The 24,993-nt window shown below is 47.9% G+C and overlaps 2 protein-coding genes across 6 annotated transcripts; one reads left to right on the top strand and one right to left on the bottom strand.

Annotated features, from left to right (window-relative positions):
- Window positions 1-2,391: 2,391 nt before the first annotated feature.
- Window positions 2,392-11,087, bottom strand: LOC143824626 (trypsin-3-like). Its single transcript, XM_077312061.1, has 6 exons — window positions 10,934-11,087; window positions 6,183-6,326; window positions 5,777-5,936; window positions 5,244-5,385; window positions 4,355-4,621; window positions 2,392-2,592 (listed from the first exon to the last, which is right to left on the bottom strand). Exons 1-6 carry the CDS (start codon window positions 11,061-11,063, stop codon window positions 2,443-2,445), a joined length of 993 nt encoding a protein of 330 aa, XP_077168176.1. The 5' UTR covers window positions 11,064-11,087; the 3' UTR covers window positions 2,392-2,442.
- Window positions 11,088-17,691: 6,604 nt separating this feature from the next.
- On the top strand, window positions 17,692-24,937 carry CDA (cytidine deaminase). Of its 5 annotated transcripts, none has more exons than XM_077312067.1 (7): window positions 17,692-17,784; window positions 19,540-19,605; window positions 20,296-20,783; window positions 21,658-21,769; window positions 22,015-22,072; window positions 23,355-23,469; window positions 24,246-24,937. In XM_077312067.1, the coding sequence occupies exons 3-6, from the start codon at window positions 20,606-20,608 to the stop codon at window positions 23,466-23,468; spliced, it is 462 nt and encodes a 153-aa protein (XP_077168182.1). In that variant the 5' UTR covers window positions 17,692-17,784; window positions 19,540-19,605; window positions 20,296-20,605; the 3' UTR covers window position 23,469; window positions 24,246-24,937. The 5 variants fall into 5 exon arrangements, with proteins under 5 accessions (XP_077168182.1, XP_077168184.1, XP_077168185.1 ...); XM_077312069.1 differs by having other exon boundaries at window positions 19,540-19,648; XM_077312070.1 differs by lacking the exon at window positions 17,692-17,784 and adding an exon at window positions 18,075-18,231 and having other exon boundaries at window positions 24,250-24,937.
- The last annotated feature ends 56 nt before the right edge of the window (window positions 24,938-24,993 follow it).

Here is a 24,993-nt window from a genome sequence, read left to right as displayed (position 1 = left end):
ATATTTCGCCTGAATCTTCAGGCAAATGCTTCCTGTGGTTCTCCCCTTACATTTCTTCTTAGCATTCCCAGTAGGCTGCAGATGTTCCTATTTTACCTCTTGGGAAACCAACAAGACTGTGAAAGAGCACATGTGATGCTGCATTATCCCGTGTGCTGAAATGGCCCTGCTTTGGTCTACAAGCCCTGGTCCTCCCTGCCTTACAAGGTTTTCCCAACACCTCTGGAGGGGCTATTCTCTCTCTCTCCCACCATCTGGGTGGGTTCTAGGTTGGTGTAGTGGTTAGGAGTGTGGACTTCTAGTCTGTCGAGCTGGGTTTGATTCTTCGTGTGCCCATGTGCAGCCAGCTGGGTGACCTTGGGCTCGCCACAGCACTGATAAGGCTGTTTTGACCGAGCAGGAATATCAGGGCTCTCTCAGCCTCACCTCCCTCACAGGGTGTCTGTGGTGGGGAGAGGAAAGGGAAGGGGACTGTAAGCCGCTTTGAGACTCCTTCAGGTAGAGAAAGGTGGCATATAAGAACCAACTCTTCTTCTTCAGTAATATCAGGGCTCTCTCAGCATCCTCTTCCTCACAGGGTCTCTGTTGTGGGGAGAGGAAAGGTAAGGCAAATGTTAGCCACTTTGAGATTCCTTCGGGTAGAGAAAAGCAGAATATAAGAACCAGCTCTTCTTCTTCTTCTTCTTCTTCTTCTTCTTCTTCTTCTTCTTCTTCTTCTTCTTCTTCTTCTTCTTCTTCTTCTTCTTCTTCTTCTTCTTCTTCTTCTTGAACAGTTTTTTTCGACCAAGGTTTCAAGATAGGTGATAGGACCTTATCTGGTCATGTCCACCCACCCACCCATCCCAAAATGGCCAATCACGGGCCTGGAGGAGTGGGAAGGGGCGGGGCCCCGGGTGGGCGTGTCCACAGCTCTGCTTCCCAACCATCTTCCGCACGATCGCGCCACTTCTGGGGTTTCTCAAAGCCTGAAGGAGGTTTCAGGGGGTTCTCAATGGTGAAAAGGTCAAGAAAGGCTGTCCTAGATGATTGAGACAGCCTGGTAAAGCTGGTGAATGAAGGCATTTGAGAGAGCCAGGCCACACTGACGTTCCCTTTGCAGCCTGGCTTAGCGATCCGCTTCCACTGGCCTTGAGGGAGGGAAGTGGCTGTTGTTTCTGACACGGAGAACATTCTGTTCTGGCGAGATGGATCTTTCCCCCCTCTCCCCCGCCACTGGAGCGGAGCAATGGCTTTATTTCATGCTACTTCGCTCTCTCGCTCCCTCCATCACCACCAACGGGCTAGCTCTTAACGGGAATTCAAATTGCTCCCATTAATTCCGGTACCTGCTTGGTTCTTAAACAACAGTCAGTTTCCAGATGCTGCTGGGTAATTGGGCTGGCTCCTTTCCAAGCGGCTGGGTTCCTGTCCAGAAGAAATCCACAAGAGCCCAGCCGTTCCACTACAAGCACCAAGTATGGGGGCACGGTTGGGGTGGGGCGCCAGGCTGTGCGTTCATAGCTCTTTAGAGGAAGGCAGAATGGTGCCAATCGGTTTTTGGGCAGGAAGAAGGAAGTTTAGTAAGGTCCGGTGAAGAACATAAGAGAAGCCATGTTGGGTCAGGTCAACGGCCCGGCCCATCTGAGACACAGGGGGCCAAACCAGGAGCCATCAGAGTCAGAAATCCCCCAAACCTTCCTTCATGAGATTTTACCCCCCAAATCTCCAGGTATTCCCATCCCAGACCTGGTGTTGTTGTTGTTGTTGTTGTTTTAAAGCATCGTTCCTTTGCAGCTGTAAAAGGGCAAAGTGATTAGCTAGTTTTAGCTCCGGGCTAATTTAGAGTAGAATCTTCCCACCTAAAGGGAAAGAGCCTGACGCTCATTTATCTCTTGTGTGTGTGAACTGAGCATGGCTGCATATAGCTGTGCTTAGCTTTGTGTCTCCCTGTCAGCCTTTTCTGACCTTTTGACCATGAAGGTGCACCTGAAATATCTGTCACCACAGAAGTGATGTCAGCCCTTCCCGCCCAGCCATGCCCCCCCATATGCTGAATTTTATTTCCCCAACAGTTGGCAACCCCGGAATCTGCGCAGGGCAGTTGTTTGGGAAAAGGAGGGACTTCCGGATTGTGCAAGGGATTTGACTAGATGACCCTGGAGGGCCCTTCCAGTTCTATGATGCTAGAAGGCTATAAAGGCCAACCCTCCGAAGCAGCAATTTTCTCCAGGGGAATGGAGCATCTGGAGATCGGTTGTCCAAGTGAGAGCTCTCCAGACTCCAACTGGAGGTCACTCTAAAGAGGGTGCCAATGAACACTCTTCTTTTAAGTTTTAAAAAAGAAACCCCAAATTGCACTTTTTAACCCACCCTCTCCCAAGAGAAAATAATCCCTCGGCAAAACAGGTGCAAAGAGATGGTACCATGCTATTATTAATTTCAGAGGGAAATGGCGTGCGTCGGCTACTGCTTGACAATTGTCTTGTAAATCCATTTCTGAAAGTTGGCTACAGCGGTGTAGACCCCCGGGTACCTGGCACTGGCACAGCTGTGTCCCCAGGAAACTATGCCGAAGACGCGTCCGTCGCAGACCAGCGGCCCGCCGGAGTCTCCCTGGGAAGAGAAGAAAAGCACAACCAGGATTGATTCTCGGCTTGCATCGGTACATTGCTCTTTCGTTTTCTCTATCCTGGAATTCTGGCCACTGCTGGGATTACCTATTTCTATTGTCAAGTCTCAGCTGAATAATGGTGAGTGAACCCATGGGTTTTCAAGGGTAGGGACTTTCAGCAGTGGTTTCGCCAGTGTCAGGACTTGGAAGTACTAGCCAGGGTCGGCCCCACTTAGCTTCTGAGATTCGGCTCGCCTGGATTATTTCCTAACCTGGTTTTGTGCTCTTTACAGGACCAGAACCTGCCATAACATTCCAAAGAAGTGTTTTTACCGCCTTGTTGAAAATTGTAAAAAAAAAAAATAATTCTATACCACCGTGTGTATCGGATGAAGATGAGTCTGATCGAAATGCATTGGGTCTGAACTGGTGTACCCACTGAGTTGTTTTAGGTGGGCCAAATAGATATTCTCGTATGGTTTTTAAACATTTTTGAGTTCTAATAATACACTGCTTATTTTTTTTTCTACGTTTGGTTTCATCCCTAACAATTTTGGCTCTTGCCTGTTTTTCAGGTTAAGTTTTTGTTCCCCTTTATGTTATTTGTTGATCCCCAAGTCCCACCTGGAGGCTGGCATCCCTGGTAGAATAAAGCCATAAAGTCCACCTCCCAGACCAACCATGTCCTCCAGGGCTACTGACCACTGTCCCCTGGAGATCAGCTCTAACCCCAAGTGGACCCCAGCCACCCCCGGAGATTGGCTACTCTACCGCTCCAGGACCAAATGGACAGCCTAGCCTCTTCACAATCAAAACTCTCGTTTCTTCTCAGCTTCCTGAAGAAACATGATGTCGTACTGAGCCGAACACACCAATGATATGCATACCTTCCCTGGTCGTCAACGTCAATATTCCACTCTGTTATAGTTCCACTTTAGAAATTCGGCGTTTAACATAACTCAGCTGTTTTAACTCCTGCACCGGTTAGTCAGCCCCAGCATTCAAAGCTGTAGCCTTCAGGGATGTAGCTGAACACTGCTCCACACTGCTCCGTCGCTACATCTGTCTCTCATGGTACCATCTGCCGTTTACCTGGAACTATACCAGGGTTCCCGGCATCCTTTGGGCTCCGTGGCGGTGCTCTGCTGGTGCATTTTGTAAATAATGCGCATATTACAAAAATAGACGTCTCCAAAAGGAAACCAAACACAGGGGCCTTCTGCAAATGGAAGTGGTGAATGGGTGGCAATGGGGGTCTCCAATCAGCGACATCTTTCCAAGTGCTTTTCTAAAATCAGGATGGCCAGGTGAGACTTCTAATTGGCAGTACAGATATTTAGAGAATGTTGCTCTGATTTTACTGTTCTGTGAGAGCAGCTCTATCAGGGCTGTGACTAGCCCGAGGTCATCCAGCTGGCTGCATGTGGAGGAGCAGGGAATCAAAAGCGGCTCGCCAGATTAGAAGCCTCTGCTCTTAACCACTACACACCATGCTTGCCCACTCCCCTGTTGCTCTACAGGCCTGGCCTCTTTCTCCACAGCGGAAACGATAAATGATTGGTTAGCTTCCTCATCTTATTCCTGCGCCCACCTCTCTGAAGGGGCACGGCACCACTTCCGGGATTCCTCTATAAGTCTGAAAAACTCCACAGTCAAAAGGTTGGAAAAAAGGCTGCTCTACAGCTAGTACCTTTATAAGAAACGAATGCAAATAGTTTTGACTCCAAGTAGCTCCCTGCCTCGGTTAAGAAGGCCAATGTGTACCTGGCACGCATCTTTGCCCCCGGTGTTGAACCCGGCGCAGATCATGTTCTTGGTGATGTATCCGGCGTACGATGCCGAGCTGTTACACTTCCCAGTGGCGATGATGGGGAGGCGGACGGTGCGCAGCGTGTCCGAGGTCCGCCCCCCGATGGGGGTGGTATAGCCCCAGCCGGAGACTTGGCAGAAGCGCCCATCTCTCACTGTCGCGCCTTGCTGGGGCAGAGGCACCACGGAGACGGAGGCGCTGTACGAGACCGGCTTGTTCAACTGTTTGGAGAAAGCAAGGCGGGTTTGAGCGACATCGTCCAATTTATCGGGGTGCACTTCTCGAATTGCCAAGCACTGGCCTTTATCGGAGAAACCAGAGTATGCGAATTGGCCCCTATCAGTGACATCTGCTATAATGTGTTTTTTTCACAGGGCTGACTATGAAGACATTTCAGAGGTCACTTAACAAAATAACAAGAATGCCCAGATGATAAGAATGAGTCACTGCAGTCTGTAGTCTAGAGCAGGGGTAGTCAACCTGCGGTCCTCCAGATGTCTATGGACTACAATTCCCATGAGCCCCTGCCAGCAAATGCTGGCAGGGGCTCATGGGAATTGGAGTCCATGGACATCTGGAGGACCGCAGGTTGACTACCCCTGCCTTAAGGGACCAATATTTCCATGGACTACAATTCCCATGAGCCCCTGCCAGCAAATGCTGGCAGGGGCTCATGGGATATGTAGTCCATGGACATCTGGAGGACCACAGGTTGACTACCCCTGGTGTAGAGTCTACCCAGTAAGTGATGAAAACGTGGAACCCACTGCTGAGCCATCAGTCGCTCCTTTCCCTTGAGTCTCGAGACCCTTCTCTCTCCAAGAATAAGGACAGTTTCGTTACCTTAATGAGCATAAGGTCTGCATTTTTGGACAGGGCGCTGTAATCGGGATGGACCACCATGCGGGCGGGCCGGAAGATCTGTTCCGTGCCTTCCAAAGTGGAGAGAGAATATTCCCCAGCGACGATCAACATCTGGTTGATCCTGAAAGAAAGAGAGGAGAGATGAAGGCGGGAGATTCAGACACAGGTCTGCTGGAGAAATAAAACTGTTTCTGAGGATGGGCAGTGGCTACAGCTGGAGACAGGAGAAACCTCCAGAACCTGTGAGCTGATAGCTGGGGGAAGTCCTTGGCTAACTCGACAGCTTGCTTTTCACTGTAATTTTATAGAAATTTTATAGAAACGGGTGGAAACTGCTCTTCAGCATGTTTCCGAGGTCAGGCAGGATAAACAAGCGAGAAACAAATGTTTTCTCACCATTTTACCTGTATGCAACGTTTCCCAGCCATGTTTGCATCTCCCCTCCTGCTTCAAGATTCCTACCGAACCCAGGTCAATCCCCAGAAGTTTGGGGACCTCGTCTGGAGCCTCACCCGGTCTTGCAGTGTGCTGCTGTTAGGACCCATCGGCGACTGACCAGCGCTCCCCCGCAGAAATGGTAGCCGGTGTTCCTCTTCAGAGACACGAGGTACTTGGAAGAGCGGGGGCCGACAATGTACCCCCCAATGATGCGCTGCACATCGCTCTCTCCATCTGCAAAGTGCAGATAACACTCACAGAACGGACACTGGATTAGCAAGGGCAAAGTGCAGCTGGGCCAGCGGGAAAAGCATCTCGCAGGTCAAATGAGGAAGGCCTGCACAAGATTAGCCTGATCCCCATTTCCTTCAGTCCTCACTCAAAGGACGACACCCCAGGGGTAGCAGTGGTCTGAAAATTGGGGGAATATCGACAGTTCCTTTGTCAGACAAGCCACTCCCTGGTGCATTTTAGACTTACAGGGACTCACAGCCTCTGCAGAGGTGGAAGACCAGTTAGGAGAGTCGATCCCTGAAGGCTGATGGATCCGGACATTTTCCTGATGGTCCTCAGGGAGTTTCCCAATGACATGGCTGACGCTCCAGTTGAAGTCCTGATTGAGCACTGGAACACACAGATCTGGTGGTTGACATGGTTGTTCTTATTTGCCTTGCTTGGCAACAGTAGGGAGGCTAGTCTCCAGGTAGGACTCAGAAATCCCCTGGTTTTACAGCTCATCTCTGGGTGGCAGACATCAGATCCCCTGGAGAAAATGGCTGTTTGGAAGGGTGGGCACCATAGCATTATATTCCATTGGGGTCCTTCCTGGCTCCAAATCCTGCCTACTTGGTATTTCCCAACCCACAGTTGGTAACCCTAGACCAGAGAGAGGTCGGTTCCCTGGGGAACGTAGGTCAGTGTAGTGAGTAGGGACACAAACCTCCAAGCAGGGCCTGAAGATCTCGCAGAATTATAACTGATCTCTAGTGGACAGAGATGCATCTCTCTGGAGAAAGCGGCTGCTTTGGAGGGTGGATTTTACAGCGTTGTACCAACTGGGGTCTCTCCCCACCCCAAATCTTCAGGAATTTTCCAGCCTGCAGTGGTCAACCCCATGTGACTGGCAGAAACCTCAGTCCAAGCACAAAGTGTGTGTTTTTTTCCTTCTAATTTGATAAGAATGAACAATGTGAGATGCCAAGATGTCCGAGTGAAATATAATTCTCCCTGAAGCTGGTCTCTCCATGGGCTCACGTGCATTTCCAAAGGCCCAGGTCTCAAGTAACTGTTCAGTGTTGACGTTCTGGGCACTAGTCCGTCACCCTTTATGTGTAAGGGACAGTCTGCCCTTTGCTGCTGACAAGCCAGTTACTGAAACAATTCCCTTGGGCAGGACTGGACTTGCACGGTCTACAGTTATGTACAGTGTGAAATTGTTTACTCAGCTCTCCACCCCAGATGAGCTCATAGAATCATAGAGTTGGAAGGGACCTCCTGGGTCATCTAGTCCAACCCCCCGCACTATGAAGGACACTCACCATCCTCTTGCTCATCCACTATAACCTGCCACCCCCTTGAGCCTTCACAGAATCAGCCTCTCTGTCAGATGGCTCTCCAGCCTCTGTTTAAAAATCTCCAAAGTTGCAACCTCTCAGCCTAGCCTATCCTGCAAGGTTGTTGTGAAAATATAACTGAGCTGGGGTGAATAATGTTGGAAGCCATTTTGGGGAGCTCTACTGGGGGAAGAAAAAAGCGGGGTACAAATATCTATAGCACATCCACTCTATCTCCATTTCACTTTTTCTTCAAGGAGCTCCAAACCCATTTGTTCCACACAACAACCCTGTGAGGTAGGTTAGGAGGGCAGCAAGAAGGCAGGCAGAAAGAAGACCAGGCCTGGACACACTTCTTCTGTCTGCACTGCAGCTCCAATCAAAATTGGGAATTTGACCAGCCACCGCTGCCCTTGAAAAAAAAACTGGGCTCATGAACTTTCTAGCATCCCTGTGACCTTAAGTGTGGATTGGAACCCAGAACACCCAGTCCCTGCCAGACAACCCAACTGCTCTTCCAGCCTTCTAACTAAAGCAGATGTTTCCGAGCTGAGGACACGTGCTTTTTTCAAAGCCCGTTTGCATTTATTTTTTGCAAAGAACCATTTTCAAAAGAAAAATGACAGAAAATTGCCAACAGTAGCTGATGAGAGTCGAGAACAAGCAAATTAATGTTCCCGTAAGTGCGGATAAGTATTCTGTTATGCAGAGCTTTTTTCTCTGGGAAGAAACCTTTTTTTTAAAAAAGTAGTTCTCTAATGTTCACTGCGACTTGCAATGCTCAGTTTGCATGTTCTTCTAGGACACAGATGAGAGATGTCCTTGTACATGTCCTCAGATAGCAGTTATGAAAGCAGCATATTCATTGGTTAGGGTGTTGGGCTAGGATCAGGGCCGCCCACGTTCAAATCCCCATTCTTGTTATAGTCTTCGATTCCTCCTTTGTTTTAGCTTCATCACACCCCTGCGAGGTAGGCTAGGTTGAGAGAGGGGGAGTGGTTCAGCCAAGGAACAAAGGACCTAGGTTTGCAGTCCCCTGGTTAAGGTTTCATTAGGAACAAGGCTCAGGCCAGAAGCCTTCTTTTAAATGCCTCAAAACATGTGAAGAAATTTTAAGAGGTCTCTGAGCATGGGCAGAACACATCTGTGTATCTTTTAGCCACTGTCCATTTCAAAATAATGGTTCTTAGTTCTTCATGGATTATGCACAAATGAAAGCTCTGAAAGAACTGTGCTAGCCCAAGATCCAAGGAGGGGGAGTGAGGAATCAAACCTGGTTCTCCAGATGCCGCTCTTAACTACATCAAACTGGACTTGCTATTTGATCTAGAAAGCCACAGCATGTTTTTAAAAACCTTTTTACAAACAAGTTTCTAGTCCACATGACCACCGTGCTAGTTTTTATGTGACACTATTGCCTGGTGAAACCCCACAAGTGGAGGAAGAAGAGAATTCCAGTGATCACTGAAAACTGACCAAGACCAACTGTACTAGTCCCCAGCCATGTGGGTCGACATCCAGGTTGCCGAATCCAGGTGGTCTTGGGCATAGAATCGGGGTTACTTTGGAGCAGAACCCCTCTCACCGATGGGCCGCCAACTTCTACATGCAGGACTGGAGACCTGGAATGGCAATTTCTTTCCAGGCAACACAAATCATTTATTGACTTCACATGTATGTATTTCAAAAATTTCTTCCACTTCCCCTGGATTTAATGGCTGCTTGGGAAGCCAGCCTGTGTAGCATTACATCCTACCAAAGACCCATCCCAAAACTCACCTCCCTGGGCTCCTCCCTTGAATCTCCAGGTATTTCCAGACCTGGAGTTGGCAACCCTAGTTAATTGGGGAGTGGGGGGGGGGAGGTTCTGCTCTGCTCTTGCATTACACACATTGGAACATGGCTTTCTCCTCCAAAGCAATTAGCCTTTGTGCTTCAGACATAAATCCTGGCTGTGCTTTACGTCACCTGTTGGAAACCGGAGAGCGGGGGGGGGGGGGACCTGATTCAATCCGCTCTCTTCCCTGCTGCTAGCGTAAACACTCTCCAAGCATCCCCCCCCCCACCCAACGCCCTGCAAGGGGTACGGGAGATGTAGCGGATGGGTCTTTGGGGACAGGCTCTAATTGATCTGATACTCTATTATCATCTTCTCCCTGACATTACCAGGATGAGAGTCATAGATTATTCATGGCGCTCTAGACATGATTTCTCCGGAGGCTGTAAAGGAGTGAGCAATGGAGAATCTAATTGTTTTTCACAGGGATTTTAATTACTTGGAGGCAGACCAAGGGGACAATAAGCCGTAGAATTATAGAAGCTGGGCAGGATATGGAGATCAGGCTGCCCGGCCCCTGGCCTATTGCAGTTTAACCCCCCCCCTCCCGCCCCCACGCTCTTGAAACCCTTTCCTTTGCTGGGGTGCCAGATAGCTGGGGAGAAGGAACCCAGCCAGTGTGGTGTAATGGCTAAGAGCAGCGGACTATAATCTGGAGAACCAGGTCTGATTCTCCACTCCTCCATGTGAAGTCACAGCTCTCTCAGACCCACCTGCCTTGCAAGGTTGTGGGGAGAGGAGGTTAGGGATTGTAAGCCGCTTTAGACTCCGTAGGAAAGAGCAAAGAGGGGTATATAAATCAAGTCTTCTTCTTCTTCTTCTTCTTCTTCTTCTTCTTCTTCTTCTTCTTCTTCTTCTAGGAGGCACTGGAATCAGCTGGAACGAAACCACTAGCAGATGGACATTCTGCAGATCACGTTGCTGTTCAAGACACAGTCAAAAGCGGGGTACAAAACAACCAGCTCCTCATCTTCTATGGGGAGCATCCTACCGGGAAATTTCCTGGTAGGTTAATTGGCTGGTCCATCCCAGTATTTTAACCACTTCTCTTGGTGTAGTGGTTAAAATCGGCAGCTGGGTTTGATTTCCCTACTCTTCCACATGCAGCCAGCTGGGTGATCTTGGGCTAGTCACAGTCTTGTTAAAGCTGTTCTTGCAGAGCAGTTCTCTCAGAGAGCTTCACCTCCCTTACAGGGCATCTGTTGTGGGGAGAGGGAGGGAAGGCAACTGTAAACCTCTTTGAGACTCCTTCGGGTAGTGAAGAGCAGCGTTTTAAAATCAACTCTTCTCCTTCTTCCTTTTTCCTTTCGTTCCTTATCCCTTGGGTGAATCCGAATGCTTTGTTTTTGTGCTAATTTCTGTTTCCTCCCCTACTGAGCGTTCCTCATGAAGTGTACTAATAATATTTGGTCTTGTCCAATCGATTGGCACGAAGCGTATATCCCACATATAAATGACATATATTATGCATATCATTATATGCTGTCTAAAATGGCATATAAATCTCTTCAGTGCATGCCTAGAACTCACACAAAGCTAGAAAACTAACAGCTAAACGAGAACCAAAATCATTGCCGGGAAAAACATACACAAATACGAAAGGGAAGGAAATCAGGGATGTTTGCTCATCCCTCAGTGGTGCATAAAATCTGTCTCAAGAGCTGCGTATATATTCCGCCTCTGGGACCCGCCAACACGAATTCTGCAATCAGAATAAACTTCTGCAAACGGCGCCTTAGAGACAAGATCAAACAGAAGACCAACTTCTGCTCGAAAGTCAAACCGGCTTCATCGGGGAGCAGCGGGTGGACAAACTTGATCATCCGTGGTTGGACACTCACCAGTCACGGGAAGGAGATGTAGAACGAACAGAAGGCTCGGGTTGGAGGGTGGCATCCTGCGTTTGCTTTCTATTCTTCGGTGCTTCAGAAGAAGGACAACAGCCCCAGGGAGGTAGACTGGCGGGATCATCTTCTCCCCTCATGCCTAGGTCTCCTGGTTCTCCTTCCCGTTGCTATGACAACCCAAACCCCAGAGAGAACAGCCAGTTATTCCCCGAGGTCCTTCAGGGCACCTCTGCCTGCCCACTTTGCCTTCCCCTGGCGTTCTCAACTTCCACGTCAGGACGGGTCGAGGGCCGCCACCGCCGCCCTTCGCTGGCTTGCATGGCGGCCTCTCGAGTTTCTTGGCAGCTTCGGCCGGCCGACGGCACGAGCGTCTTCCCAGAGGGCCCCTGTCTTTCACTGCTTCGCTCCAGGCATCAGTCACCACAGGGCGGGTTGCCCACGCAGATTGTTCATGGCCTCCAGAGAGGGATCCTTGTTGCAGAAGCTGCATCAAATCCTCAGGGCAAGCCCCAAAGAGAGAAAGAGCTCTTTGCTTACATGGACTGCCGGTTTGGTGACCTGGCCGGTATGCAGGAGAGGTAAACGTGAAGCTGCCTTCAACTGGGTTAAGCTGGCAGTCTCTCCAGGCCACCTCTGTCTGCTCTGACAGGCAGTGGCTCTGCAAGTCCTCTGGGAAAGGTTTTGCACGTCCCTCCTGAACTTATTAGAGGGAGATGCCAGGGATTGAACCTGGGACCTTCTGCATGCAAAGCAGAGGCTCTGCCACTGAGCCGTGGACCCTCCCCATGGTTCAGTCCCACCACAAGGTCTACGAACAGCATTAAATGACTTTCTGGCTTATCCTCTGGGTAAGCACTGGAACCTTCAGGTCTGATCTCTGCTGCCCCTTTGTGGATAAGCCAACCAGAGCCACCTACGAAAAGTACCCATGGTCCAGAAGCTCAGCTGGAAGCTAACCAAAGGAAGGGTTTCCAACCAGGGCTCCACAGATCCCCTGTAGCCTTTCTCCCCCCTGCTTTATTGGACAGCCACAAGCTAGGGAAACAGCTACTTCATCGCTTCCCCTCCTGAGCATGAGTGAGTTATCTCAGGGTTTCTGCATCTGGGAGGGGGCAAACCTGCACGCGTACTCCCACCTATGGGGACATAGACTCTGCGGTATTACACCCCATTAAAGTCCCTCCCTGGCCCAAATCTCCCTGGCCTCCACACACCCCCAAATCCCCGGAAATTTCCCAAGGCAAACCTTGGCAATACTTCCTGGAGAAATAGCTTTTTCGGAGGCTGGATTTGAAGAGATCGTATTCTGGGTGGATTTCTTTCCTACCCCAAACTCTGCCCTCTCCAGATTCTGCCCCCCCCCCAATCTCCCAAGCCCTATTCAAGGGGCCAAGGTGGCACAGGCTTTCCCAATTCAGACATGACAAATGTCTGCTTCAACCTTGGGCCAGCCGAAAAGGCTCCCGTTTAAAATTCCGCTCACTGCCCACAGCCATTAAATGTTAAGGAGCCCTGACAGATCTCCCAGCTGTGGATGTTTCCCGTTGCAATTTAATTTAGGAAGAGCCTTTTTATGGCCCTCGGTAAAATATCGGCTGGTTGCTCGATCGATAAATCCTCTTCGCGAATAAGCAAGCCCGAGCACGGCTACCGATACAGAATCTTGGTTTGCCCTGTGGTCCTGGTTTTGGACCCGTGGGGAGAGGACAGAGAGAACTGGGAGGCAGGAGAGAGAGAGGGATGGAAACAGGAGTATAACATCTTTTACGGAACCAGCCAAACCGTTACAGAACAAGTTTTTGAGTCTCACAGAACCTTTATCATAGTCCCAAACAAATCTGGTTGAGGGAATTCCTGGAGATTTTGGGGTGGTCCTGGAGACTTGGGTTGCCAAGAAGAAGAATAGCTGGTTTTAATACGCCAGTTTTCGTGATCTGAAAAACTCCTAAGGAGGCTTACAAACACCTTTCTCTTCCTCTCCCCACAACAGACGCCCTATGAGGTAGGTAGAGCCGAGAGAGCTCCAAGAGAACTGCTCTATGTGAACAGTCCTAAGAGAACTGTGACTAGCCCAAGGTCATCCAGATGGCTGCATGTAGAAGAGTACGGGATCAAACCTGGTTCTCCAGATTAGAGGCCGCCGCTCTTAACCACTACACCACACTACCGCTCTTAACTCTTGACCACTGACTCCAGGCCAGGAACTTCCTACAGATTTGGAGGTAGTGGATAGGGAGGGCAGAACTAGAGTTTATGTGGGATGTGATGCCAGGAACTCCCAATTTCCAGAGCTAACATATCCTCCAGGGGAACTATCCTGTACATTCTGGAGATCCCATGGAATTCTGGGTGAACTCCAGGCACTGCCTGGAGGTTGGCAGCCCCACTCCCATCAGACTATAAACAGGATGACCTGAAACTTTTCAGCCTTACTGATCTGACCTGCTTTGATGTTATGGGATTCAAATTTGGAATTCAATCCCCCCCCCCCCGTTTCTTATGCAACATACTTATTTGTGACACTATTTTCAATAATAGTCCAGCTCTCCCGTAATCTACACCTTTTGTACTTTCACGTGTTGTACAAAGTGCATCTAAAATAGCAGCCACCCTGACTCCAAGCAAATAAACAACAAAACGCATATTTCTGGACAAATAAGGCTCTTGTAGCATCTTCTAAGGGGACCCCTTCCTCAGATCCCCTTTGATCCTTTGGCTGCTCCAGACTCAAAAGTATCCTTCTGAAATCGTGAAATCAAAATAACAAATCTCATAAAATATGTACACAATCTTCTTTAAAACCTGCACAACCGACAGTGGCAAGTAGAAAACAGAAACTGTTGAGAAAAAAAAAACACCCATGAATACGGAAAGGCAACAAGGCGGGGGACAAATGTGCACCCCTCTGGGCTAGTCTCCAAGACGGGGGCTTGTCTGAAGAGCCCCCATTCCCCAGCCAGCCAGCCAGGCCCAAGAGATGGGGATAGATGCCTGCCGAATCCATTGTCAGCTTCCCTGCTGGGTAACCCAAACGCACCTGCAGTCTCTCAGATTTCTGGCATGGGGTCAGCTCATCTTTTCTGTCTGAACATCCAGCCACGCACAGGGAGCGTTATCCGTGCTGGCTTGTTGAGTAGTGTTGTGGCAGGAATCCAAGCCTGGCTCAAGAATGAAGGGCACTTTTGTTCCCTGCCTCTCAGGCCAAAAGAAGCCACTCTTGATCCGTAAAGGGCTTTTGGCATGAACGGCAAAGGCCGGGGCACAAGCATATTTTTGCTAAAAGGGACTCTGGATTAATCTCTCCTCAGAATCACCTGCGAGGACAACACAGAAGAGGGAAGAATCGCCCGGGCTGCCTTGAACTCCCTGGAGGATGGTGAATACTACGATGCATATTCTGAACAAGGGCAAAAATTCCTGTCCTCCCTCTGAATTGACTTTGTATCGTTGACAAGTCTTGGAATGGCGATCACCTGTTCAGGTGTGTTTAGGGTATCATATAGCACAATAGGTCTACGTTGTCTGTAGCAATTGCCATCAGTGAAATGTGTCCAATGTGTTGGATCTGCTCCCTGGTAGCATTTTTGAGAAGGAGGAGGAGAAGGAGTTCGTTTTTATATCCCGCTGTTCTCTACCGTTAGGAGTCTCAAAGCAGCTTACAATCATCTTCCCTTTCTTCTCCCCACAGCGGACACCCTGTGAAGGAGGTGAGGCTGAAAAAGCCCTGAGATTACTGAAGAGGAAGAGTTGGTTCTTATATGCCACTTTTCTCTACCCAAAGGAGTCTCACAGTGGCTTACAGTCACCTTCCCTTTCCTCTCCCCACAACGGACACCCTGTGAGGTAGGTGAGGCTGAGAGAGCCTCATTATATCTTCATAGTTACTTGCACCAGTTTTTATTACCTGTAAAAGGCAAAAGATTTATGCGATCTGAAGAGAGACCAGATTTTACTAGCTGTGAGATCCCAGTGTCATCTAAGAATGGGCTGAGGTTGGTTGGAAATCCAAAATAGAGAACCCAAAGCATGTTAAATTCATAAAACATTTGCAATAGTACTACCAGGGGTATGAGCCTGCCTCCAGGCAGGGGAGAACATTGGTTATAATAAAGTGGCCGAGTGTGAGCCGGATGTCCTTGGTACAAATTGTCCAGCAGAGTGACTTCCGGTCATTCAACATCAGTCTCCACCAGAACCATCAATTACCTTGACTCCAAAAGATGGATTACCTTCTGGGGCAGCAATGACTAACGTTGTTGTTGTTAGGTGCGAAGTCGTGTCCGACCCATCGCGACCCCATGGACAATGATCCTTCAGGCCTTCCTGTCCTCTATCATCCCCCGGAGTCCATTTAAGTTTGCACCTACTGCTTCAGTGACTCCATCCAGCCACCTCATTCTCTGTCGTCCCCTTCTTCTTTTGCCCTCAGTCGCTCCCAGCATTAGGCTCTTCTAACGTTACCCATGCGCAATAGAGATGACGGAGCCCATTCCGGTCCAGCTCACATCCTGTTAGCCGATCACAACCGCTACCAGTTTTTCAAGAGACTGTTTGCCAGTTTGGCAGACTTATTGTTGGCTCTTCAGCCCAGTGCTTCCTAACAGCGCAAAGCTCCATTGGCTTTTCATGCATGCGCATTCTCATGCATCTGGGTAAAGTTCTCTTCCCCCCAATCCTTGCTGCCCTGCTCACGGAGCGATTAAAGCAGCCGGAAAACGGATAAATTTAAATCTCTCACCAGATGAGCTGTTCCAATCTTAGCAGTATTTATACATCCTTATTCTTCTCAAGCCAACCCAAGTGACATGTAACATTCAAGGGAAGCTGTTTCAAATGTAAGTGAAGGAGGTTACAGCTTCACATAGTCACCTCTCAGTTCTTGTTTGCTCCCACAGATGAACCGGTTGACCTCCAGGCTACTAGGGAACTCAAACTTCTGTCTGTTAATGCTTGCATTTGTATGCTGATTGACCGCCATTCACAAGATTCTGAAAACCCTCTCAATCCATCTCAGTAGTTACCCAGTTCATTATACATCTGAACACTCGTTAAACTAAATCTTCCTGGCAATTAACACACACAAACCCACACAAGCCCAGCCTCTTTTCACCTGTATGTATGGTTGAGGAAGTTTTGTTTCATTATATAAAGAAGTGTGCTTGCACACACGCAAAAACTTTGTTGGTCTTTAACAACGGTTTGTTCAACAAGGCAGCTAAAGCGGTGCTTAAATATTTTGGCTCAGCGGGTGTCTAAAAAGACCCCAGCAATGTTAATGAAAACATTTGTGAAAAATTTGCAATGTCCCCAATGTACAGTGTTTCTGTATGTTCACCTTAACTCATCTATGACACCCCTTGTGTGTCCCAGCATTTTTTCACTATGGTCTGCAATCCCAGGAATGCAACCAGTGCAACCAGTAGATCCCTATACAGAATGATCACATGGGGAGACTAAGCATGTGAATCCCCTGCTTAGTCATGTCGCAGATGTCCGACATTTCAACTCCGGCCGACCAGACGATGCAAAATAGTCACCAGCCAGATGTGGGCTCTGCATCTATAAATGGCAGAGTGGCCTCCTATAAAAAGTAAAAAGTTACTCAAACATGCCATCTGGTGGTTAATCCGTACTCCGGTATTCTACACCCTTAATTTTTTCCACCTTAACCTTAGAAGCTCAGTTTGGATGCTCGGTCGTCCTCTCCCCCCCCTTCCCCATGGGTTCGCCTATGTTGATGCTTCTGTATACATAACTTCCTGGAGTTCATAAAAGGGAACAGGTATCTCTCTCTGCAAGTTCTTCAAATGCTGATGCCATGATTTGCAGGATGGATTCAACCTGTTTTCAGCCAAGGGTAGCAAGAATGTGACCCAGGTCTTAAACTACTCCCATGCACAAGCCAGTGTGATGGAGCAATTAGAGTATGCTCGAGATTTAGACCACGTCTTTGGCAGGGTGCTCTCTGCCACTCAGCTGTTTGTCACCGTCTTTAAACTTTAAAGGGGCTATACAAGAAAGCATGTTTTTATTATGCTTTTTGTGAACTGCCATGAGCCGGCTGGTCCAGGAGTTGGCGGTATAGAAATCCAATAACAAATAAATAAAGAACTGAGCGATGGGGAGCAGCCTGCTCCCTACTGCTCAGCTGTTTTTGTGCTTTCTGCAAATCCCATTTAAAGGGACTGTGGACCCTTTCAACAGGGTTTGCGGGACCAAAAATCATGGACCAGTTCACAAACAAACCTCCTGGTCTGATTCATGGTTCAGCCATGAAGCACATTTTCCCAGTTCATGCCCATAACTGGTGTCAAGATCCATGGGGGAAAAAGAAGAGGAAGCAGCATTTACAGGCTGAGTTCGAATGGTCTCTTTGTCAAGCCCTAGAGTGTACAATATGCCAAAGGACAGTCGGTTCTATATCAAAGAATCAGTTAACAACACCCAACTATGTAACACTACTATATACCGCTGACAACAGATAACTGGAGATGAACTAATAGGGCTTGGTAGCTCAGCGACAGAGCATCTGCTGGACATGCAGAAGTCACGGGTTCAATCCCCAGCATCTCCAGTTAATAGGACCAGGCAGGAGGTGACGTCAGAGGCCTCTCCCTCAGACCCTGGAGACCTTCTGCCCCTTGGAGCTGACACTATGGCCTGATTCAGCATCAGAAAGCTTTGTGTGCTCAGCAGATGCAATGCTGAAGTCATATGTAAATCTCCTTCGAAACAGGTTAGGACAATGGGCACTGATGCCTCAGTCCGTCTTAGTGGGTCTGCTTCGAAGAGCCTGCAGAGAAATGAAGCGGCAAATGTTAGAATGGCCTGCATTGCTTTGAATTGTAAGCAGAAAGGGTCATATCCTGGGATGCTCCCTTTTAAAAACAAAAAACAAGGACCTCCCTGTAACAGAGAATCATATATGGTAGACCTTTCCTCCCCCCCCCCCCCCCCGGTCTGTGCTGCAATTTTCTGTTTGTATGGAGGTTTAAAAAAAAGAAAAGAATGCAAAAGAAGGTTGAAAACGGGAATCTTTCGCCAGCAGTCTAAAATGGTACAGTCCCTCCTACCACCACAGGGCTGGGCCACCTCAGTCTCCTGAGCTTTTTGCTTAAATAACAGGCCCCTCTCCCTGGCCAGGATAATTGTGAAAGCCATCCCCCCCCACGGTCTCATTAGTTCAGCCCTTTCAGTGGACAAAAAAGAGTTCATCGCCTGCTGCATGTCAGCTAAGTATATACATACTGCCGGGATGGTTGCAGATATTTGTAGGACGTCAACTATAGCAGGTCAGTACCCTTGCTTAACATGCATCTAATGGGGGGGGGGGGGGTTCCTGTTATTTACCAATTAAAAATACAGACATTGCAAATCTGTTCAGTGCCCCCAGTTTATTTAAGAGAGGGGAGGGTCTGTGCGGTCAAAGATTCTTAAATGTACATTAAACTCTAGCCTTAAGAATTTTTATAAAATGATGTATTGGTCACCCGAGAGTATTGAAATACTTTGAACTGGAAATGTGAACAACATGAAATAACCTTTTATCAACTACGGTGGGCGTGTAAGAAGGCTAAACCATTCTGGGCACAAATACATACATTAATACAGAAAATTTTAACGACTAATTTACAAATGAAACCAGGGAGTTTTGATTTGGGATTAATGGACAAAGCACTTGGGAAAAAAGACATGGAAGTTTTTTTATATATATGACTACAGCAGCAAGATTGTTATACGTGCAAAAACTGAAAAGTTTGATATTACCCACAACTAAAGAATGGATGGTAAAAATGATGGAATTGTCACAAATGGCCAAATTCACTTCTTTAATCAAAGGACAACATCTATATTTGTTGCTAACTGGAAATGTGTTATAGAATTTTTGCGTGATACAGGGAATAATAAATTGATTGAATTGTCAGAAATGGCCCAATTCACTTCTTTAATCAAAGGAAAACATCTATATTTGTTGCTAATTGGAATTGTCTTATCGACTTTTTGCGTGATACAGGGGGAAATAAATTGATGGTATATGTTTCTGAGGATTAAGCAGGGAGGGAACATGAGTTTATGTTCCTCCTTTCTTTTATATAACCATAATGTAACTGATAAGTAGTTTGATACACATAAATTCGCATAAATAAGATGTGAAGCCTTTTAAATATCTTTTTTCTTCTTTTATTATTTATCTTCTATTCTTTGGTGAAGGTTTATGTTTTAAAATCTTCCATAAAACTTATTTACAGCTAAAGGGAGAGGGGGGAGGGCCTGTTATCCACCAATTCAAAACACTGGAGATCTATTCTTCTCAAGGCCGCCCACGACCAGCATTCTAAAAAGGCCTTATGTAAGTTCCCAGTCACCTCTGAACTCAACTGGGTTTGGGATCTGCAAGCGTCCTTTTTGGCACCGGGGTGAGAGAGAGTTGGAGGCTGGGCTCTCTTGCATCTGACATCCTTGCCTCAAGGAGATCAGGAAAAGATCGCCGGAGTAACTTCATGAACAGAGAACGAAATCATAACCTTGTTTCCCCGAGTTAGAGATCCAGTTTGAGCGGCTAATTTTCCCAGCTCACCCAAATTCTGTTCTCTCCACAGGGACAAATATTATCGCCTGTGCAAAGCAGAGAAGGACAGAGGCCCACAAGGGAACGGACGGATCACGTAAGGACAAGCTTGCCAGAGTTCTTGGCAGTCCAGGACATTGGTGAATTTATTCCCAGGAAAGCAATTGCAGGGCTTTGGGGTGGGGTGGGGAACCCAAGCTGGCCTTGCACCTTGTCTGTAGATGGGCAGCTTGGATGGCTGAAGATCAAATGCTTCACTAGGGGGAAATTAAACTAAGATGTTTACAGAGAGAAAACGAGAGCAGTCCAGGCCTGTCCCACATATAGGTCTGCATATACTGTTACCTGGTCTGTGGCCATATTATGGAGCATCACAAGACTGTATGATTTAGGAAGATGCTGTCTGAAGCTCTGACCATGAGGCTGGGAGTTCGATCCCAGCAGCCGGCTCAAGGTTGACTCAGCCTTCCATCCTTCCGAGGTCGGTAAAATGAGTACCCAGCATGCTGGGGGGTAAACGGTAATGACTGGGGAAGGCACTGGCAAACCACCCCGTATTGAGTCTGCCATGAAAACACTAGAGGGCATCACCCCAAGGGTCAGACATGACTCAGTGCATGCACAGGGGATACCTTTACCTTTACCTTTAAGGAGAGTCCATACTCTAATAGATTCTACAGATGTGGGACTGACAGAATTGACTACATAGACCCCCCATTCTTTTGGATTGCTCTGCATTTTCGGATTTGGGAGCTGAATTGATTTTTTCCCCCCTTTGCTTACACAGGACTCTTCCTCTCTGTCTAGAAGCCAAATCCTCCTGATTACTGACAGGTGATGAATAAGTAACTTGGCATGTGGCTTATTTTTTGGCAGCGGTAGCTCAGATGGTAAACTTTAGGCTCCCCTTTTAAGTGTCTGGTGGCTTGGTGTTTATGATTTTTCGGCCGGATACAGTAATTAAGAAGAAGAAGAAGAAGGAGTCAACGGCCACGTAGACAGGCTGAAGACCGTGAGGACGATCCTTTCGGAGCGCATGCGCCTCCCCTCCTGGCTCAGGGCTCAGCGCCCATGTGAGAACGCTCCCGAACCTCAGAATGGCTCAAAAGCAACAACACGGTTCCCCTCAGGACACTCATCCCGCTGGCATTCGGCCTGATCAGATTCAACTCCTTTTGGACGCGGGCAGAGAAGCGAAAAAGTTTGCATACTGCCCTTATAGCAACTTCCCAGTGGGGGCTGCGCTCCTGACATGGGATGGCAAGATTTTCTCCGGTAAGTGAAGGTGTGGCCTTCCCCACTCCTCCAGGCCCGGCCCTCTCCCCTAGGGCCACCCATTCTGGCTTTGGACATTCCCGGAGGTTTGGGGGTGAAGCCTGGGGAAGGTGGAATCTGAGAGGGAATGGACCTCAGCAAGAAGGTCATGCCCCAGAGTGTGCCCTTCAAAGCTCTGCTTTCTCCAGGGGAATTGACCGATGGAGTCTGGAGGTTGGCAGCCCTAGGAAGGACGGAGAGTGGAGGAGGATCTGCAGTTTCTCCACTTCATGCCCTCCCCCCGCCCCCATAAAAACATGTTTTCCCCTTAAAGCACTGATTGTTGGAAAAGTCAACCCTCCCATAGAAAAGGATCCTAAAAGCACATCTTTCTCAGTGTAAGGGATGAAACTGGCTTGGGAACAGGGTTGCCAGCTCTGGGTTGGGAAATACCTGGAGGACTTTGGGGGCAGGGCCAGGAGGGGGTGGGATTCGGGGCAGGGAGAGGCCTCAGTGGAGAATAATGCCAGGGAGTCAGTTTTCTCCAGAACTGAGCTCTTTTGTCTGGAGATGAGCTAATCATTCCAGGGGATCCCCAGGTCCCCCCTGGGGATTGGCATCCCTGCTTCGGAGGGAGGCTGTTAGGTCTTTGGTCTAGTGAGTGCTTTGGGCGAGCGCTTTGCTTTGTTTCCCCTCTTGCCTGGGCTCTTGTCTCCCTCCTGCCTTAACTCTTTCAAACCGAAGGCATTCATAAACAATATGGCTGCCACCCTCCATGTTGGCAAAATACCAGGAGAGGTGAGTACCCGGGAGGGTGGGGTTCGAAGAGCTCAGCAGGGATTCTACGGTTTGGCCAAGGGAGACAGGGCCTGAACAAGATCTGTGCTCCCTTCAGGTTGCAATGTTGAAAACGCGTGCTACCCCCTGGGCGTATGCGCCGAGCGGACGGCCATCCAGAAGGCAGTATCAGAAGGATATACAAAATTTCGAGCCATGGTTATTACGAGGTGGGTATGGATTCTTCTTCCCCAGAGGACAAGCCGTTTATACGCCCTAGCTCCAGCTCTTTCTCCTGGTTATTAAAACCCAGTGGAGGGATAAAGTATAATATATATATTATAGATACAGAATATATGCCGACGTTGTCCCCCCTCCCCGAAGAATGAGACATGCCTCCATGATTTTTAGAACTGCATTAGTGTATTTTTGCAGATGGGCTCCTGTACTTTCACTCGGTTTTCTCTCCCGACAGCAATATGCAAGAAGCCTACATCACACCTTGTGGCGCTTGTAGGCAAGTGCTGAGAGAGGTAAACGCTTTTCCTTTTCTTCTCTTTTCCAAACCCAAGCAACGGTGCTTGTCGTTATTTCCTGACTCTTCCTGCAATGCTTGTCTCGCGAACACTTTTAAAAAGTCCAATTTAAAAAGCAAACAAAACACAATTTTTAGCAAACAGAACTAGGTAATAATGGCAAGAAGCTGGTCTGCATGCTTTTTTCTATTTTTAAAATTTTTATTAAGGAAATTAGGAATACTAGGGCACGGTAAACAAAAGAAATTTTTTTTTTCAACAAGCCATTCACAGAATTTACATCTACAGAATATCACACCGTGGGGTAATAGCAACGGACATAAGAGGGCTTTTAAAAGGAGATAAGGCAGATTCATTGAGGACGTTAGGTCCATTAGTGGTTAGGAAAGCTCAGTGGAGCCTCCATGTTCAGAGACAGTATACCTTGACAGCTGTTGCCTTGATTCCTTGCTTGCTGGTGTCCCCAAAACATTGGGCTGGCTACTGTGGGAAGAAGGATGCTAGACTAGCGGGACCTTAAGTCTCATCTTGTAGATAGGCGGGACCTAGAGAGCTACCAACATTACAAATTATCTCTAGAGCAGGGGTAGTCAACCTATGGTCCTCCAGATGTCCATGGACTACAATTCCCATGAATCCCTGCCAGCATTTGCTGGCAGGGTCTCATAGGAATTGTAGTCCATGGACATCTGGAGGACCACAAGTTGACTACCCCTGCTCTAGACTACAGAAATAAGAATATAAGATCAGGCCATGTTGGATCAGGCCAGAGGCCCATCTAGTTCAACACCTTGTGTCACACAGAGGCCAAACCTCAGGTGCCATCAGGAGGTCCCGTCAGGAGAGCCAGAATCCCAGAATCCTGTTAGTGGACCTCTCTGTGGGTTCTTCACCGCCGAGCAAAGGTTGCATCAGTGAGCTTTCGTTGATTTACCAGGTGGTTACAGTTTAACAGGCAGCAAATATTTTCATGTGCCGAACAGAGTTGCCAGTTCTGATTTGGGAACTCAATAGAGACTGGGGAGGGAGGGCTGAGGAGAGGGACCTTAGCAAGATAACAATACCATGGAATCAGTCCTCCAAAACAGCAGTTCCACACCCACTTCGTGATGCCACAGAGGCAACTGACCCCCGTAGTTGAAGATCAGTTGTAATTCTGGGAGATCTTCAAGCCCACCGGGAGGCTGGCAAAAAAACCTTCTGATGATTCACACAGGAGTAACTTTCCCTTACGTTCCTACTGCAAGTAAACACGTTTTCTTGTGCAATTCTCTTCTAGTTTGGCAAGCACTGGGACCTCTATTTGACCAAGGCAGATGGGAAGTATATAGTGAAGACTTTAGAAGAACTTCTACCTCATTCTTTTGGACCAGAAGATCTGAAAATGCCCTGAGGTGGGTAAGGGGGGGGGGAAGAGAACTTGTTTAGCACTTCCAAGATTTATCTCCAATCCCGTATTTCACATTCTTTCTGTAGTCACTGGGCCAAATTCTATATGTGTTGGCGAGCAAGGAAGAAAGGATGGGGGAAGATCCCGCTCCCTGCCCACCCCCTGACATCAATACCAGGAATTACAAATAGGATATGGTGGAAGGTGCCATCAAGTCTCAGCTGACTTATAGCAACCCCCGTGCTGGCAGGGGCTTATGGGAATTGTAGTCAGTGGACATTTGGAGAGCCACAATTTGGCCCACCCTGTCATAGAAGTATGCAAGGCAACAGATGCTCAGAGGTGCCTTGGCATCACAACCCTGGAGGTCTCTCTTTCAAATATTAGCCAGAGCCAAACTTGCTTAACTTCCAAGACCTGATGAGATTGGCCATACTCAAGGTACAGTCAGATATATAGAAGGGTCTATTAATGTACAATCCAATCCGCACCTCCCCTGATTGCATAATCAGTTTTCAAAATAAAATCCAGCGGCTCGTGGGAATTGTAGTCCGTGGACATCTGGAGACCCACAGGTTTTGAAAGCCAGGGACCCTCCAGTCCTGACTCAACGCTCTATCCACTGTGTCACACTGCCTCTACACCGTGGGTGTCCTGTTTAAACAGGGCATTTCCAGAGCATGGGGGGGCAGAGGAGGCATGCCAGCTAGGCAGGAAGGGCAGCTGCGTTCTCTGTATCTGGCTTCTCTAACACAAGCTCTGTTTCTGTTTCTTGCACAGGAAGAAAGGAACGTGACATCCCTCTGTCCTAGGCACAACACTCTCACACTGCTGGACTCAATGAAATGCCATCCAAGATGCTACAAGCAGCAGATTTCTGGATAACTGAGGATTACTAGTTATGAGCTTGCTTTTAATGATGCCTTAATGCCATTGTTCCATTCTAGTAAAAAGGAAATGCAAAGAATTGGTTTGTTTGCTTAATGTGCAGCAGAAATTCATCCTGGGACAAATGCAGCCGTTTGGGCCAGAGATTTATGCAGGGAACATTTCTTCCCCTCAATCCCTTCTTTGTTGAATCAAATCGACTGGGAGGGCCTGGGTGATGCGTTCCTGAATTGGCTGTTATGTTAATTGCTTCTATTGTATTTAGGGTTGCCAGCTCTGGGGTTGGGAAAAACCTGGAGATTTGGGGATGGCAGATGGAATAAAACACACGTAACTAAAGAGCAACTTCACATCAAGCATCAAAACGGTGAAATAATGAAACCATACCTTAATACTGTAGTATTTCTATATACAACATAAGAATCTCTATTATATTCTTCAAAAATTATTTTTATATAGAATCGGGTCTCTATGAATATTTTGTTTCTCTTCTCATGAGTAACCACAGCCTATAACTACAAGCAAGATATCCTTTTCTCTTTTCTGTTTTTCTAAATAAAAACATAACTCACCAAAAGAAAAAATTCTAGGCCTGATGTGTGGGGTTTTTTTTCCTCTTTTAATTATGCAAGTATTTTTA

The sequence above is a fragment of the Paroedura picta genome, chromosome 15 (assembly GCF_049243985.1).
Source record: "Paroedura picta isolate Pp20150507F chromosome 15, Ppicta_v3.0, whole genome shotgun sequence".
NCBI lineage: Eukaryota > Metazoa > Chordata > Lepidosauria > Squamata > Gekkonidae > Paroedura > Paroedura picta.
The sequence above is the reverse complement of the archived record's forward strand: the minus strand, read 5'-3'. Positions and strand labels throughout refer to the sequence as shown.

What these genes read in the sequence shown, in the direction of transcription:
- LOC143824626 (XM_077312061.1), bottom strand. Translation starts at nt 11,063, where the DNA reads ATGATCCCGCCAGTCTACCTCCCTGGGGCTGTTGTCCTTCTTCTGAAG. An exon ending in ACATCTCCTTCCCGTGACTG is followed by an intron (nt 6,327 to 10,933) that starts GTGAGTGTCCAA and finishes TGTGTGTTCCAG; the next exon opens with TGCTCAATCAGGACTTCAAC. An exon ending in GCAGCACACTGCAAGACCGG is followed by an intron (nt 5,386 to 5,776) that starts GTGAGGCTCCAG and finishes TCTTTCTTTCAG; the next exon opens with GATCAACCAGATGTTGATCG.
- CDA (XM_077312067.1), top strand. Translation starts at nt 20,606, where the DNA reads ATGGCTCAAAAGCAACAACACGGTTCCCCTCAGGACACTCATCCCGCT. An exon ending in GGATGGCAAGATTTTCTCCG is followed by an intron (nt 20,784 to 21,657) that starts GTAAGTGAAGGT and finishes TGCTCCCTTCAG; the next exon opens with GTTGCAATGTTGAAAACGCG. An exon ending in CGAGCCATGGTTATTACGAG is followed by an intron (nt 21,770 to 22,014) that starts GTGGGTATGGAT and finishes CTCTCCCGACAG; the next exon opens with CAATATGCAAGAAGCCTACA.